Here is a 16130-nt window from a genome sequence, read left to right on the forward strand (position 1 = left end):
AGCCACTGAGGATGCTACAGTTCCCCGTCCATCTGTTATACTGTCTGTGAATTACCCGCAAGCCTTTATTTTAATTGTAAATATGAAAAAATGAAAGGTTAATAAAGCATTTGAGCAGATGTGTTTATCGCACAGTGCACCACACAAACATAAAGGTCAGCATCTTCTAAAGTTGGTTTCTGAGACAAGGACCCATTCTTATCTGTGATAGCTACCAGAATTTATGGAGTTTAGCAATAATTCAGTGCTAGGTGCATGTTTCAGTTAAACAGTTCAGCGTGTGTGACCCTTCAGCCTTCATCTGACCATTAATAACTTATCATGACTTATCATCAAATATCATGAGGCCCCACTCAGTCATGTCAGTTGCTAACATAGCTTGATAGCTTGATTGTTTGAGGGTTGAAGCTCATTCTGGAAGCCTGAAACTGATGTGGAAATCTGAGAAAACAAGGCTGTGCATCCTAGCTTGAATCCCTCTAAAAGAAAGAGTAGATGTTAGACTGCTTGTTTGTCACATGCTCTTTCTAAGACTGGAGAATATCTCTGAAAAAATGCCACAAGCATAATCTCTGCAAGCTTCTTGTGATTGTCTTTTAAAGAAGTCTAAACTGTGTAAAAGGTGCAGTAATACAGTGTTTTAATGGCTTCTTCTAAGCAGTCTTCATATCTGTAAATCAGTCGGGGCTCGTCTGCTGCTGGCGCTGCTGGCAGCTGACACTCGCCGATTTGGAGGGGAGGCAGCGGGGCTATTGCTCTCCCGGCTGTGTCGAGATATAGAGCTCAGCTCCCCCGCAGAGTCCGGGCTCTGGGGTCTGCTCGGTCTCTTAATGTCTGACTTGGAGAGGATCCTCGCTCTGGGGCCGCCACCGCTGCTGCTACGTAGCTTCATGCTGTTGTTCCCGTTGTAGGAGTCTCCGCTGTCTGAGCCGTTTCCCTCCACAACTGTGGAGCAGTTCCACGGTGGGGTGATCCTTCGTGTCTTCCTTGTGATGCCTGACAGCGCTGTACTGGAGGAGGCATCTGAAACAGGCAGGGTGGGGTACTCAGATCTTGCACGCTCCAGGTCCTCGTGATGTGGTGGGGATTGATCTTCTCGTTCCTCCTGTTTGTCTGAAGGAGGGGACCGCGTCTCACTGCTGGTATTGTTGGAGTTGTTGTTGTGCTCCGTGGGACTCGGGACTCCTTCCTTGCCCTCCTTTTGACTGTCCGGCTTTCCACCAGGGTCTCCTTGAATTGGGACGAAGGCTGAGGAGGCATTGAGGAGAGGGTAGTTGGGTCCGTTGCCCTGTTTCTCCAGCAGTAACGTGTACCCGCTTGGTGCTGTGGGGATCGTACTCTTGCGTCCCACAGTCGTTCCCATGCAAACCTGATGCACCACTGAGTCCTTTTTCGACTTGCTGACATAATAATCATCCAGGTCATCCTTCAGGTGTGGGTAGTAGTCCAGAATGCCCTTCTTAATCCTCTTGAAGCCCAGATGCATGATCTCCAGCAGACTGAGGAAGAGGGAGATGCAGGCGATAGCTTGCATGAACATCATGAAAACAGTTTTCTCTGTCGGCCTCGAGACGAAGCAGTCCACCACGTTGGGACACGGCTCCCTCTCGCACTTGTAAAGGGTGCTCAGGCGGTTTCCATACAGGATGTATTGACCCGTCATGAAGCTGACCTCCACCACTGAGCGCGTAACAATGTGGGCCACGTAGGTGCACAGCAGGGAGCCCCTCAGTGGTGCTTTGTTGAGCTTCCCCTGCTCCAGCTGCCTCATCTCCTTTTCAATCCTCTTCTTCACCTCTGTCAGCTCTGCATCCACCGCCTCCAGCTCCCGCCGGAGAGCCACTTTCTTGCAGTGGCGTTCCTTCTCCAGAGCGCGCAGCTGGTAGATGGCATGACCCATGTACACCAGGGAGGGCGAGGACACAAATATCACCTGGAGCACCCAGTAGCGGATGAGGGAAATGGGGAAGGCCTGGTCGTAGCATACATTCCGGCACCCCGGCTGCTCGGTGTTGCAGATGAAGTCGGACTGCTCGTCATTCCAAACGTCTTCTGCGGCGACGCCCAGGACCAGCATTCGGAATATGAACAGGATGGTCAGCCAGATCTTGCCAACCATGGTGGAGTGGATATGCACCTCCTCCAAGATCCCACCAAGGAAGTTCCAGTCTCCCATTTTTTACTTTAGCAGCTCTGTAACAAAAAAAGAGAGAGAAACTCATTTATATACTAGGAGTTCAATGTTTCTTCTAACCACTTGCACCTTGCACCTGTGATCTCACCTCCTCTCTGTCAGAATGAGAACCTTTCAACCTTCCTAAAGGACATTCAAAGCTCTTCTTTGGATCTTAGCTGCCTTTTTTTATGTTCTCCATAAACATGATCCCACACTGCTTCAGTAATGTTGATGTCAAAACTCTGGGGAGGCCAATCTATGACTCATAGAGTTCCACTGTGTGTTTTTCTATCCAGGGATGCTTTTACTGCATTGGCAGTGAATCAAAAAATGAAGCCAATCAGATTCATCACAGATGGTGTTGCATGATAGATCAAAATGTGAAGGTACTTCACTACAGCTGAAATGAAGCCCCAAGCATTGACAGCCCCCACTGTGTTTTACAGATGCCAGTAGACCTTCACTGTTGTAGCTCCCTCCTGATAAGTGACAAACACAAACTTTGAAAGCTCTTCAGAAAGTCTGGAAAATTACTGCCCAAGACCACTTTAAAATAACTGTAATAAGTCTGGCTCCTTGTCATTTAAGGCGAGTAGTAAGCCACAGTTAAAAACAGACACACACCACATATGGGGTGGCTGCAGCTTAGGAAGTAGATGGAGGTCAAATGTCCTTCGACAAGATACTGAACCCCAAGTAAACATCAGAGTCTGAATGTGTGTGAACGTGCTTGGATTAATAGCTGAATGAATGAATGAGTGAAGGGCATGTTGTATAAAGCTCCGGTACTCAGGTACAATAGAAAAGCAATGTATAAGAACCAATGGTAAATGGACTGATTCTTATATAGTGCTTTTCTACTTTTCTACTCAAAGCGCTCTGTACAACATGCCACATTCACCCAATCACACAAGCTCTCTAAACTGAGTGCTTTCTAACTACATTCACACTCCGACGGCTGCATCAGAGAGCAATTTGGGGTTAGTATCTCAACATGCAGATTGGAGGAGCCAGGGATCGAATCACTAACCTTCCAATCAGTAGGTGACCTGCTCTACCTCCTGAGCTACAGCTAATCCATTAACAAGTTTGAAGATTGCCCTCACATGCAACAGGATGCAGTGTTACAATGCTGGAAAGTACAAGTCCATATAGCCCATTGGAAACAGAAGCTGATGTTTGCTCTTCACGTGTGGTGAAATCACAGATGCACGTGTGCCAGCGGTCAGAACAGGATTTTCATAGAACAAAGAGACGACCGTGAAGGGGAACGCGGGTGTATTTAAAGGTTTTGCATGTTTTTATGGATAGAGACGAAGACTACTGACTAAGACTATCTTTAAAATGGTTTATTGATATTTTATATTATATCAAAGGAACAGAACAGCATAGTGTAATTTAGAAGGTATAAAACCCATTCACATCAGTTAGATGCTTATTTCAGCTCGAACCTGAACATTTGTCTGCTGCTTTTCATTTTGAGCATGAAAATAAGTCACTTTAAAAGTAGTTTCAATATGAATCGATTCTTCAAGGTTAGAAAAATCTCACTTATCATCTTTTAAATGTGTGATGTATTTACATTTTTTTTGTGTAGTTGTTAATTAGCGAACAAGTTTTAAAAAAAAGGATGCAAAGAAGCATATACAAGGTAATATCTGAGAATAACCTAACCCCAGAGAAGAGCTTGAATTGCATTTTTTTAAATATTAAAAATTTACACGGCAAAGCTGGTTTTCAAAGTGAGCTGAAACTGAAGAAAAATGGCTTTAAAATGCTTCTTACATGCTGATACATCAGTAATTATTTTATAGTCTGATTCAAGAAAAAATACAACACTGTTAGGTTACATTTCACTGCTGATGCTTTTAAATGTAAGCATCATTCCTTCAGAATAAAAGCCCCAGCTTACTGAGTTACAACTAAACCACAGCCCAGCAGACACCATTTGAGACAGGACTCTATTCACCAGTATTTTGTGTCATCATTATAAAAATTTCCAGATAAATTAGTAAAACCAGACACAACCGATCATTTTAAATACAAATCAATAATTTAGCGTTAACTCACCTTTTATCTTCCATATGAAAATGTAACCATAAAGGCCTTTTTGATGTAACGCTGCCAATTTCTGACCTATGAAAGCATTTTTTCTTTATTTTTCATCTCTTATCAAAGGTAAAATCTTCCCACTGGTAGACATTTAACTCCCTGCTGTTGGTCACGAACTGGGCAAAAACAAATGAGGCGAGCTGGCACTAACTCTTCTCGACTTATAGGGTGTGAAACACCATCAATCAATTCCGTGGCAATGGTCTGCTGCCATTTACCTCGCAGCAGTATGAATGGACGACCTGCCAGTTCCTGCGAGTCATCAGGGGTAAAATGTGCTCCAAAATATTTGGTTGTCTGTCGCCTATTTCTGGTTGAACCCACAGGACCCTGGACTGGTTTGATCCTCTAAATTTAGATGAAAGCAGCACAGAACTGGGTGCACTGGGCCGGGCCTTGGTGGGAATATGGGTTCTGAGACGGCGCTCTCATTTTCTAAACAGTAGGATATTTTTGGATCTTACCCGAGGACAAAACAAACAAACAAACAAACAAACAAACGAATTGAAGACCGGTACTCCCAAAACTAGAGATATTAATTTTACAGAACCTCAATTCTACTTTATTCCAACAACAGATGTCACAACAGAGAGCTTTACTGCATGCGCCTCCATGTTTGTTTTTTCAGGCTAATTGTTTTAATGAATATTTGTTTGACTATTTACCAGAATATGTTTTTAAAATTGCACAAATTAATGAGGAATTCAAAGAAAAATCCTATTTGTTTTCTTAATGCACCTTCATAGATGCATATCTATTCATTTTGTTTTCCTCCATGAAAGAACTTTGTAATTTGCAGAGTTTTTCTTGCATAGTGGATTTCATCTGCTCCCTTTATGGGACCCCACAGTCCCTGCCTCCCTCTCACCCTATCCCTAGTATCGTCCTCTGTCACTCCAACCCTCCTTCACTACACTCATGAATCTTCTCCTCCTCCTCACAACAGGTCTTGCTGCCATCTGGTAAGTCTTGCTTCTACTGACTGCTCATACCTCCAACTCTCCAGGTTCTCTCACACCTGCTCCCTACTCTGAAGATCACAACGTCGTATCCTGCCTGACCTCATCTGTCAACCTGCCAATCATAAATTGTCTATTGTGCTTATCTATCAATTAACCAGAAAAAAAAGATTTATTTGATTTACCAAATCTTCAGCCTTATACTGAAAATAAACCTGATATTGAATATTGAACCCCCCTCATAGTTCACCTTAAATGATACTGGTGATGTAGCTGTTCAGTTCTGCTCAGATAGAAAAGCAGTAGAAACAATAAATGAAGCTCGATCTTCAGCTGTTACAGCTCATCTCTGTACATTTTGTGTTTTTGGTTTTTTTTTTTAGAAGGTGGCAGGTACAAAAAGTCCAAACAGGAGTTTTAGGGGTTTAAGGATAACTGGCATCATAGATGTGACACAATCTTTACAGGGTGGAGTACAGCTGGATTAAACTGACCAGGAGTGGCAGGGACTGAGAGAAACCCAGAAACCCGTCTGATTACAGCATCATCGTGGTGCAGCCTCTTGTTTTTGTGATTATGCTCATACTGGTGACTGTATGGTTGATAAGGACTTCCACCATCTGCAGCTTTATTCATCTGACTGATGCATTTTTCCAGTACGGCGATCAATGAGACACGTCCGATTTCATCCATGGCTGCCTCTTTGCTGAGAATCTAATTTCAGTTGTTCCATTAAAAGGAAATCGATGGACGGGGCCGTGCTCACAGACTGTCCTGCTCCGTTTTCCAGGCAGACGCTGGGGATCCACAGGACACCGAGGTCTCCGAGGAGGAGAAAACTCTGAATTGTGTTCAATAATGAACTTTGGTCAAGCAAGTACAAAAACAAGCCACGCAATGTTTTCTTTAACCGAAAGTTAACCATTTATTAATCAAAATAACAGTTTTTTCCCTACTAAAGATAGAAGATAAGAATAAAACATGCAGCGACACGAGTTGTTCTGAAAAACACCGTCAAGTAAACCTGCTTCTCCTCAAAGAAACAATAACTTGGGGGGAAAAAAACAGAAAAAAAGGTTTAACTCTTACAGAAAACACCACAAAGAGAAAACAAACGACTGTATAGGTCAGTTTGTTGTTGACGTCTTTAACACTTTAGGGACCACAGCATCACCTCTGTGCGTTTTAGCCGCGCTCATGTACTTGACTAACCTGCAGACACACGCCATCAGCTTTAATGCCTTTTCTTTCAAGAAGTTCTCGGTTTCTTCCATAAAAACACATCTTTAAAAAATCTTGAATACATTTATCTCATGATGATGGGTTATCGCTGTCAAACAAATGTACATTTAAAAAACAGCGGTGAAACTGGCTGACAGTAAAGTACCTAGTACATGATTAGTTATAAAACACACAAAGATGCATTTGGTTCACCAACAGACTCAATACTTCCTTAGAATACTGAATGTCAGGGATTGTTTAGCAAAAGTGGGTGCATAGGGTTTAGAAAACAAAAATCATCAGTAACTGGTTGTATATATAAAAAAGACTGGATATTCTTCCCGTCAGGCTGAGCGCAGAAACCGCTGAATCTTGCTCTAAAGAGAAATATCACCGAACAACTTTATAAAACCAAGCCGAGGAGCTGCAGCGCTGTTCTTAAAATGGAATAGCGAAAACGAGCTTTCTACAAATGGACGTTACATTCATGGCAAACAAACACCTTTACTTAACAAAACGACCAGCTCTGCTCTGTCTGACAGAACTGGGGGACCGGGGTGGGGAGTGGGTTCTGCTTTAGCGTCCTCCTGTCTTGCGCCCGGCCCAGGACCGGGACCGAGAACGTGAGCGAGAGTGTGATCTCGACGCAGACCGGGACCTGGAGCGGGACGGGGAATGCGTCTGTCGCACTTCTTCCTCGACGTAGCGGGAGGTGGACGGCGGTTTGACGTTCTCTCGTGGAGATGCGGATCTGGAGCGGGATCGCTCTCTGGAGACTCTCCGGGGTCTCTGCTTGTATCTGAAGTCACACAAAGTAAAAGAGTGATACGTCACACTTAATAGATTAAATCGCAGATCCGATATTACTTTCAACTGGCTGTGGGGTGACATGATTGACTGTCTGGTCCTTGTCTTTTCCGCCTCTTCTCTCATTAAAACAGAAAACTGATGAGTGTTAAATGTGGAATTTCCTCCTCAGAGCATAAGGATCATTAGGGTTACTCCCCAGGAGTCAAATCTGATGATATCCCATGAATTTCTAACTTGTGGGCACTGTTACAGATGAAATGACGCATATTGCATCTAACAATAACTGGTAGAACATGAATAACATGAACAGTAATGTATGTAAAGGAGGAAAAGACTGTAGGGTTCAATAATATCACCAGATCAGTACAAAAGAGCTTAAAAACCAGTTCATGAAGCTACCAGTTTTCACCCAGCTGTGCTGCTGTGTGCGCCAAATGGTTTAAGACTGACACTGTCCAACAATTTGATGCTGACACACACACAACATAGAGCCACGATGGCCCGCTGGACCACTTGTTTCCTTCTGTATTTTAACTGGCCCCTAAAATAAATAAATAAACGCGTCACACCTTGCTTTACACCCAACCTGCATCTTTCAGTTCATCTGCACACGACAGTCTTCATTCTGCAGCTGTCTCTACAACAAATGGCAGTCGATGAAAAAAGTAAGTAAATAAAGGACTCGTGTTAACTGCGGTTATGGAAATGAGCAGCTGTCAACTGCAGAGAAACACTTTCTTCATTGAACTCATTTCATTTGTTTCCCTCGAGTCCTTCTACCATCTGGAGTCGCCTTTGCCGCTGTATGACAAAGCTGACGTCAAATTAACAAGCTGCTGTTTCTGCACCTCTCGATTTTTCTAACCTGGTGTGTTGTACCGCTGCAGCTGAACTGAGGACACAAGTGTTGTATTGTATTGTGACGTGGGTACTCCAGGGCATTTGGTCTCACGTTATTCTATTTGTCATTTAATGGTTGTTGGCAAAGAAAATCTACATTACCTCCACCTTCTGGTTGCAGTAGCACATTACAAAGATGGATTTTAGGAAGCAAAACAACAGACAGGCTACATCTGTGTAAATGTGGTTTTAGTCTAGAAGAGAAGTTGTACCTGTCATCCTCGCGGCTCCTGCTTCTTCCTCTTCCATACACCCGTCCACGAGACCTAAGGAAAAATGAAAACGTTATTTTCCTTCTCACAAAGAACACCTGGGACCGACCGACTCTCTTCTGAGAGATTAACTCACTCTCGAGGACTCTCTGAACGTCTGCGGCGGCGATCGTAAGACGGGCTGCGTGACCTGTATCTGTCGTAACTGCGGCTGCGTGACCGCCTGCGCCGGCTGTCTCGATCGTAGTCGTCATACCGGGAGGATCTTCCTGGGGAACGCCGCTCCTTTGATTTCATCTGATTTGGTGCTGGTGAAAAAGAAGAGGAGGAAGAAGTGGTTAAAGCAGAAAACAATTAAAACCATGATGGTTGATGCTTAATTTTAAACACTTAACAAATCTGGAAACGTGATTTAAAAGGAACCCCGACTATGACGACACATACAGCAGATTTCTTGGTTGTTAAAACGTTGGGGGGGAAGGGGGAATCCTTTCAGTCTCAGTTCATGACTGTTGTTTATGTCACAATGCAGTCTGGGTAATGATGCTTAACAGCTTGAACAAGAGTGTACTAATGTAAGGCTCATTGGGAAGCTTTTACTACACTGACTCGCCACAGTGGGTAACTCCACATATTTAATTCAGCATATTTTTATACCGCATGTCCTGACGCAACCACAAATGGATTTCTGTCTCCTGGCATCAAACCCTGAATCTTTTGCATGTTAAATAAATGTGTGGAGCCACAGAACTGATGCGGATTATTTGTTTTTGCCTGAGTGGCGACATTTATCATTCCAGATAAGACTGCAGCACACCTCAGCAGCTTAAGCCAGTGTGCTGATGTAACCGTTGGCTCATGCAACAACCAAAGCAGTGTAACTGAGCTGAAATGAGACCAGTGCAGATAAATTGCATGAATAACATTTATGCATTCTCACCAATTTTCTATGTTTCTATGTTTTCTCCTTATAAATAAAAGGATAATTTCCAGTTCTTCTTCACACTGAGGAAAGCTTCCTAATACTAAACTGGTATCAGATAAATTCAGTGTCTGCAGATGTTGAAAACAGAGTACCGGCATGTTGTTGGAAATGGGTCTAATTTTAAACGGCATGTTTCATGGGGAGGAGACCACCAGGTAAATATTAATAAATAATCAGGGTTCTTTTTAAAAAGATGAAACCGAGCTGGTCACACATTTTTCTATCACTGGAAGTCACAGATTAATATTTAAACCAACAGCAAAAATATTTCAAAGTGTTTGAATATAATTCAGACACAAAATCCAGACACTTACTCTTCCTGTCGCCCTGTGCAAACTGGATTTCAATCTGCCGACCACAGACCCACTTCCTGTCCAGGCTGTGAAGAGCATCCTCGGCATCACGCACGTCCTCAAATATGCTGAGTGGTTAAGGTTTCTGTTTCTTTCTCTTTTTTTAAGGCCTCACAAATTTAAAGAAATGTTTTTTCTCCCAAACAAATAAAAGGCTTCTCAAGAAAAAGAACCATGCACTTCATAAACTTTTACTTTAGTTAAATTTGTGAGGCCTGGCTTACCATGTAAAAACATTTATAAAAAGACACCGTTTACATTACTGTAAGACAGGTGAGAAAACAACACAAACACGCTCAGCTGACTGCTTTTTTTTTTTTTTTTTTTTTTAAGAGATAAACGATGAAGCAAGCTCTTTTCAAACACATCATCTAACTGTCTGAGGGATCAGGACAGTGACTATATATATATATATAAAAAAATAAAAATCAAACACAATAAGACTGGATTAAATCGTTTCATCAGTGTCACAGGGAAAGCTGATTTTGGTGTCATGTCAAATTTGTGGATGGGAGGATACAAAATAATTCAGACTTGTTACCTTTGCCCATGCTTGACTTTGAACTTCATCTTGATCTTTACACTCTTTAACCGACTCCCACAGAGACTCGGGGGTTTCCTGCTTGCTTTCTCCTCTTAAACCTCTTTTTCTTTTCCCCATTCTTTGCCGCCATATCCAAATCCAAGCTTTGTCTCCGTTCCCTTTTTCCTCTTCATGCTTTACTTTCTCTTTTCAACCTTTTCCCTCCCTCTGATCCTGCAGGTCTGTGTGTCTTTACAGCTACTCTATATGGGTCTTTGTAACTCTTTGTGGCCGGTTTCCACAACTGGACGCGTTTACATTTTCTGAAGCAATAACAGAGAAATATGCGTGTTAGATATTCAATCAGATTATGTGCAAAAAGAAAATGCATCATAAAAAATAAATTAATAAAAATCTTCTCTGCCAAAAGGAAATTTAAATAATTTGTTAGCAGCAGCATACACAGTTAAAAGTCATTGGGAAAGGATATTGAATGTATGCAAATCCTCTTGGCTGACGTGTATAGAAGTCAAGTGGGATGTAGACATCTACTATCGGCCCATAGCGGCCAAACTCACGCCGCAAATCCTCAGGCCTGAACACCGTAAATACAAGTATAACTCAACTGACCATCACGGGCATCTCTACCTACATCATCAACCAGTGGCAACAGCTGGAAGAGCAGCTGCTGAATAAAGGGACAGTTCACCTCAGAGTGCATTTTGTTTCCTCTTACCTGGAGGGTGATCCACCTGTTAAAAGAGCTCAAAGACAATTTGTATCCCAGCAGGGCTGTTTTTAAACAGAGCAGGTGGCAAACACTGAGGGGCTCTTTTAGGCATTTTTAAATGTATTTATTTATTAATCAACCAAGAAACGAGAGGCCTGGACGACAAAGCAGGATTTGGGTAACTTCAGTATTACGAAGGTGTCTCACGTTGACCCAACTGATGGTAACTAACCTGCCCCACAGTACATTAAGTTTGATATTAGAGAGCAGTGAAACCAACAGCCTGTATCTTTCGTTCATAATTCAATTGTGGTCACATAATCAGCCCATTTTCCATCCATCCCCTTTGAATATAAGACTTCCTGATGATATATCAAATACAACTTCAGGGTTTTCCCTTCATACAAATGCTTTTAATGTCACTCAGAGAGCTTCTCACCTTCAAAGAAAGAAAAATATACCAAAACTGTCATTAAAATATAAACCCTTTGAACCATGTTGTGGATGTAATTTACTCAAGTATAAAATACCCTCTGTTTTATCAAGTGACCTCAATTAACAGGAAACTGGTTTTCTCTTCTTGTGGCCTATATATGTGCAGTCATTGCAAAAATGAAAAACACTCAACTTGTGCACATAAAGCTTAAAAATGTTAATTTGGTTAAGAAACCATCTTTTATTTTGTGACCAGACAAGATTTTTCCTTGTATGTAAAGCATTTTCAGTCGACTGGTCTTTTCTCCAAGGCAAAAGCCACCAAGGCACATGGGTATTGTAATTTTTAGAAGTTTCATTGCCTAGTAGTCCATTGTTTTTTGTTGGTTTTTTGCGTTTAAACAAATAAATCTTTAGTAAAATAATCTGGGAAATTTTTAGAAAATAGGGGCAAAAAAGCTCCTCACAGTTTGCCACACTCTTTAGGTGAACTATCCCTTTAAAATATCCACACTTTTTAATATTAACATGCAATTCATGTTTATGTCATTGGTGTAGCACTGACACATTATAAACAGTTACAAGGCCGTCCACAGATGCAAATGTAAAATTGAAGAAATTAAGGAAAGTAAGTTCAGGTCACAGTGTCAGTGAGATTAAAATCAGCTTCAACATCCATGTCAAACAGTGTTAATCAGTTGTGAAAGAGGTCAGTGATACTTTTTTGGTTTGTGTTGTTAATAGTTTTTGAGATGTTCGTGTTTAAATATTGCCTCAAATTGCAATGTGTTTAAAAAGCCTGAAAATGGTTGGACTGACCTTTAATTTTCAATATATGAGTTAAAACATCACAGCAATCATTGCATATGCCCAAACTTTGGACCATACATTTTTTAGGCAATTCTAAGATGATTGCGAACAAAATGTTGATGATTTTTGATCGATTTACCCATTTCACTCTGCTTTTAAATACTACTGCAAAACTTTAACTATTTAAGCGTTATTAACACATCTAGCAAGTTTAGTATTTTTAAAACCAAGTTAAACCAACCTTATGTGGTCAGATTAGATTTACACTGAGACTAAACCTAGATATAACAACAACAATGAAATATGATAATAACAAATACATGAGAAACCATTACAGGTAGAGATTAATTCACAAGCTACACATTATACAACATTAAAACGAGCTTTCATTTGCGATCGTGTATTCTGAGGTCAGTATTTTGGCAGTTTAAATGAGAATTTCTGTGCTAATCACGTTTAAATATACAAACTTAAATCAGCAAACTGACCTCTGAGGTTGTAACTAATCAATTAATTACGCGTGTTTAAAATGGATAACAGCCAACAAACATCAGGTTAACGTTAGCTGAGGCCATTCATTTTTGCCCCTTCATATTAAATCCACATTGTAGGGTTTCTTGCCTCCTTTAAAATCTTTCAAAGATTCACGGAGCTGTTTACGAGCTTTCGTTAGCCAGTTAGCTTTGATAGCTTGACTGTAAACATGAAAAAGTTCGCGTCTAAAGAGCAACACAGACGTTAATAATGTTTATAAAACCACAACAAAGACATATAGGGCCAAAATAATGTAACGTAGATTTGAAATGCGGCGCTGCTCCCGGTCAGCGTTTCCCTTTCAGTTTGCACGTTGAGGCCTACCTTGCCTACCAGGCTAACTTAACTAGCTACAATTAACACGAGTTAACTCGTAGACGAGTAGTGGCTTCTTTACGAGGACTCACCTGGACTCATCGGAGATGTTCCTGACAAACAAAGACGTGTTTGGAGGCCTCATGTATCTGGCCATAAAGTTACACTCACGTAGCAGAAGGATGTTTTCTTTTAGAGGGAAAACGAAAGGCTGCGAAGGGGAAAAAACTAGCAACGCATGCGCACTCAGAAGGCGCCTTCCTGCTTCTTCTTCGTTCACATGAAAGAGTGCACTTAAAAATCCCCACAGCGCCCTCTACAATCAGAATACTGCCTTACAGTAAATAACGATAAGAGTTGTATAGTGTTTGCACATTTTTTTTATTAACTTCAGCTTTATTTATTTAGTTTTAAGTTAACTCCGTTCATCTTCAGATGAGGAATTCTGAGAGGGTCAATGAGCTGGCTGGTCAGACTCGTTTGCTCCTGCTGGTGAAGGTTATAGAGCCAGCAGTGATAGTCTAGATATAAACAGTAAGCAGACACATTAGGAGAACATGGATGATTCAAATTCATAGCAGTTTTAAGAAGAATTAGAGCCACCCACCTCGATCATTTCATCCCCTTGAATCTCTCTGACTGAGGTGAACTTGTCATTTTCAGCTATCAGCTTCCCGTTCTCCTCTCTGACAATGCACTAACCAGGAACAAAATCATTGTTGTAGTCAATAACAATTAAAGATTTAAAAATAAAATAAAATAACAGAGATACATCTCCTGCTTACTGTGCCTGCATAAATCACATCATTCATTTCTGCACTGCTCCTTCCAATATTCATTTAAAATTCACAAAACTTTAAAAACTCAAATGTGTTGAGCATGAAGTCCCTGAACTACCTTAAACTTCCTTCCATCCACAGCTGTTATTTCTGCCTCCTTTCCAAGGCTGAACGCATGGACTTTGGTGCAGACTGGAGTCTTCACGGTGCAGGTGAAGTCTTTGCCGTTCTGCTCTATGATGATCACCGGTTTCACTTCCTTACGCATTTTAATAATCATTCGAGGTGCACCTGGAAAGTATAAATACAAACAAAACCACTGAATATATTCAGGAAATAAATAATCCTTTAGGTTTTAAAATATCTTACCTATGGCTTTGAGAAACTCCTCAAGGTTTTCCTCAGAATAAACTTTCCAGGTGCCGTTGAAGTTCATGTTTGCTGCAGAGGATGTTGTCACAGTCTCATCACATGCTGCTGGTTGGCACGCTGGGGATTTCAAACTCCCTGTTATTTCTTTAATTGCCTTTCCACTGAGGGGCCTCAGTAGCCTGAACTCATCCATTAGTCCTCATTCACAGTATCTTCTTTTTAATCCTGACATCTTTAAAGTATTCCTGCAGCCAGGCAGCTACACAGGTAGAGTCTGCTCCACCTTTTTTTTGACTCCTTCTACTACCTGCACAGTTCGAATCAAACAAAATCAGCAGTAAGAAACTTTTATTTAAGACAGGAATTAAAGCTTTCCCTTATGATTTCAACAAATTTTTTTATTTTTGCAAAATAAACATATAACAATATGTAATATAAAGAACATTACAACTGATAAAAGCACAAAAAGCAAAAACACTTTTAAGGCAAATGTGTGCAGGCAGCAAAAGCTCAGGCAGTCCAGTCTCTTAAACACTGACAGGTCTTGGAGCATGCTCAGTTAACAGGAACACACGCATACACAAAAAGAGCTTTGTTTACAAAACGTGGAAACATCACCAACACCTTGTTCGGGTTGACAAGAGCTGAAAACACTTTAGCGTACAAAAACAGGCACATTATAAACTGTGGAGCACGTATTAGTCATACAAACACACCGTCTGTCGAATTCCCTGAGAAAACACTGATCAGACATGCAGCGACACCTGTGGAGATAAACACAGTGCTAAGCTTGTCCACAAATATCTGCAGCTCATTTTTTAATTTTAAGCTTGTTAATGGCCTTTGATCACCAGATCGGTCTTTTCTTTACCAACACAAAACCTCAAGCAGTGCGAACATATTTACAATACAACATTTATGCATCTGATGCAGGAATTTTGTAAAGGCTGATGTGAGTGTGACTCGGGAACAATACAAATTGGTTTTTTTTAAAGCAAAAGAATCTGTTTTGATAGCTGTTTTTCTCAATTAGAGAAATTTGGCCAAGATATGTCAGAGCGGAACTTCTAAGGCCACACACTGTGCCACATAATAAACCTGATTATAGCGTCTAGCTTGATGCGTGTAGAGCAGAACAGATCTGGCCGACCATGCAGTTTTCAAAGTGTGAAAATGTTTCGATAAAGTGCACTCGTCTTCCTTTTGTGGTCATGTTGGTGTTACATAGCAGGAAAGGTTAACGTAGAACTAAAATTATCTCTAGATTTAGATAACCTGTTTGAATCATGACGATGTGAAATAATAAAGCAAGAAATAATGCCCTCTGTAGCCTGGCAATTATGTTTTAGCAAAGTGATCACGAGGGGTATCCTTTTTTGGACTTTTGGCTTAGGCTTATTAAAACTCAAAGCTATAGCTCAGGTAAACATTTTCAGAATACTTCCTTCAAACTTAAAGAGAGGTAAATGTGGGTCTTTATAGACATTATTATGGAGTATGTTTAATCGTCCTGTTTGATTGAAATCAAAACAGTCTATATGTCTGAGATTGAATGTACACTGAAAATACTGACTAAGTCATGAAAACATTAGTTTTGGATGTTTTACTCCAGTCTCATGTTTGGATATAGCTTGTTTTTATAATAAGTGCTGCTCTCACATTGACCTGCAGTCCGGAGGAGAAACTCCACGTGAACCAGGTTCAGGGAGGAGCAGCTATCTGCACGGTGAGACTGGATAAAACACAAACTGTGGAAGAGAAAATGACATGCAACAATGGTTTCTAAACACATGTGGAGTGACATGAGGTGAGTGAAAAAGAAGTGCTCAGTGCATCATGGGAAGACCTCCAGCACCCTGACTCTATAGCAGCATATCTAAGAGATGGTTCAGCCTCACCTGATC

At 41.1% G+C, this 16130-nt stretch overlaps 3 protein-coding genes across 3 annotated transcripts; all 3 read right to left on the bottom strand.

The window, feature by feature from the left end:
* Positions 1 to 109: 109 nt before the first annotated feature.
* On the bottom strand, positions 110 to 4498 carry LOC135932794 (gap junction alpha-9 protein-like). Its single transcript, XM_065470447.1, has 2 exons — positions 4247 to 4498; positions 110 to 2193 (listed from the first exon to the last, which is right to left on the bottom strand). Exon 2 carries the CDS (start codon positions 2174 to 2176, stop codon positions 665 to 667), a length of 1512 nt encoding a protein of 503 aa, XP_065326519.1. The 5' UTR covers positions 2177 to 2193; positions 4247 to 4498; the 3' UTR covers positions 110 to 664.
* A 1656-nt stretch (positions 4499 to 6154) lies between these two features.
* Positions 6155 to 13343, bottom strand: LOC135932796 (serine/arginine-rich splicing factor 10-like). The gene is made up of 6 exons (XM_065470449.1): positions 13168 to 13343; positions 10742 to 10846; positions 9690 to 9793; positions 8527 to 8698; positions 8391 to 8444; positions 6155 to 7267 (listed from the first exon to the last, which is right to left on the bottom strand). The coding sequence occupies exons 1-6, from the start codon at positions 13230 to 13232 to the stop codon at positions 7045 to 7047; spliced, it is 723 nt and encodes a 240-aa protein (XP_065326521.1). The 5' UTR covers positions 13233 to 13343; the 3' UTR covers positions 6155 to 7044.
* Positions 13344 to 13455: 112 nt separating this feature from the next.
* On the bottom strand, positions 13456 to 14420 carry LOC135932799 (fatty acid-binding protein, liver-like). Its single transcript, XM_065470452.1, has 4 exons — positions 14224 to 14420; positions 13973 to 14145; positions 13683 to 13772; positions 13456 to 13596 (listed from the first exon to the last, which is right to left on the bottom strand). Exons 1-4 carry the CDS (start codon positions 14417 to 14419, stop codon positions 13546 to 13548), a joined length of 510 nt encoding a protein of 169 aa, XP_065326524.1. The 5' UTR covers position 14420; the 3' UTR covers positions 13456 to 13545.
* Between the last annotated feature and the right edge of the window lie 1710 nt (positions 14421 to 16130).

Source organism: Pelmatolapia mariae, linkage group LG22 (genome assembly GCF_036321145.2).
Source record: "Pelmatolapia mariae isolate MD_Pm_ZW linkage group LG22, Pm_UMD_F_2, whole genome shotgun sequence".
NCBI lineage: Eukaryota > Metazoa > Chordata > Actinopteri > Cichliformes > Cichlidae > Pelmatolapia > Pelmatolapia mariae.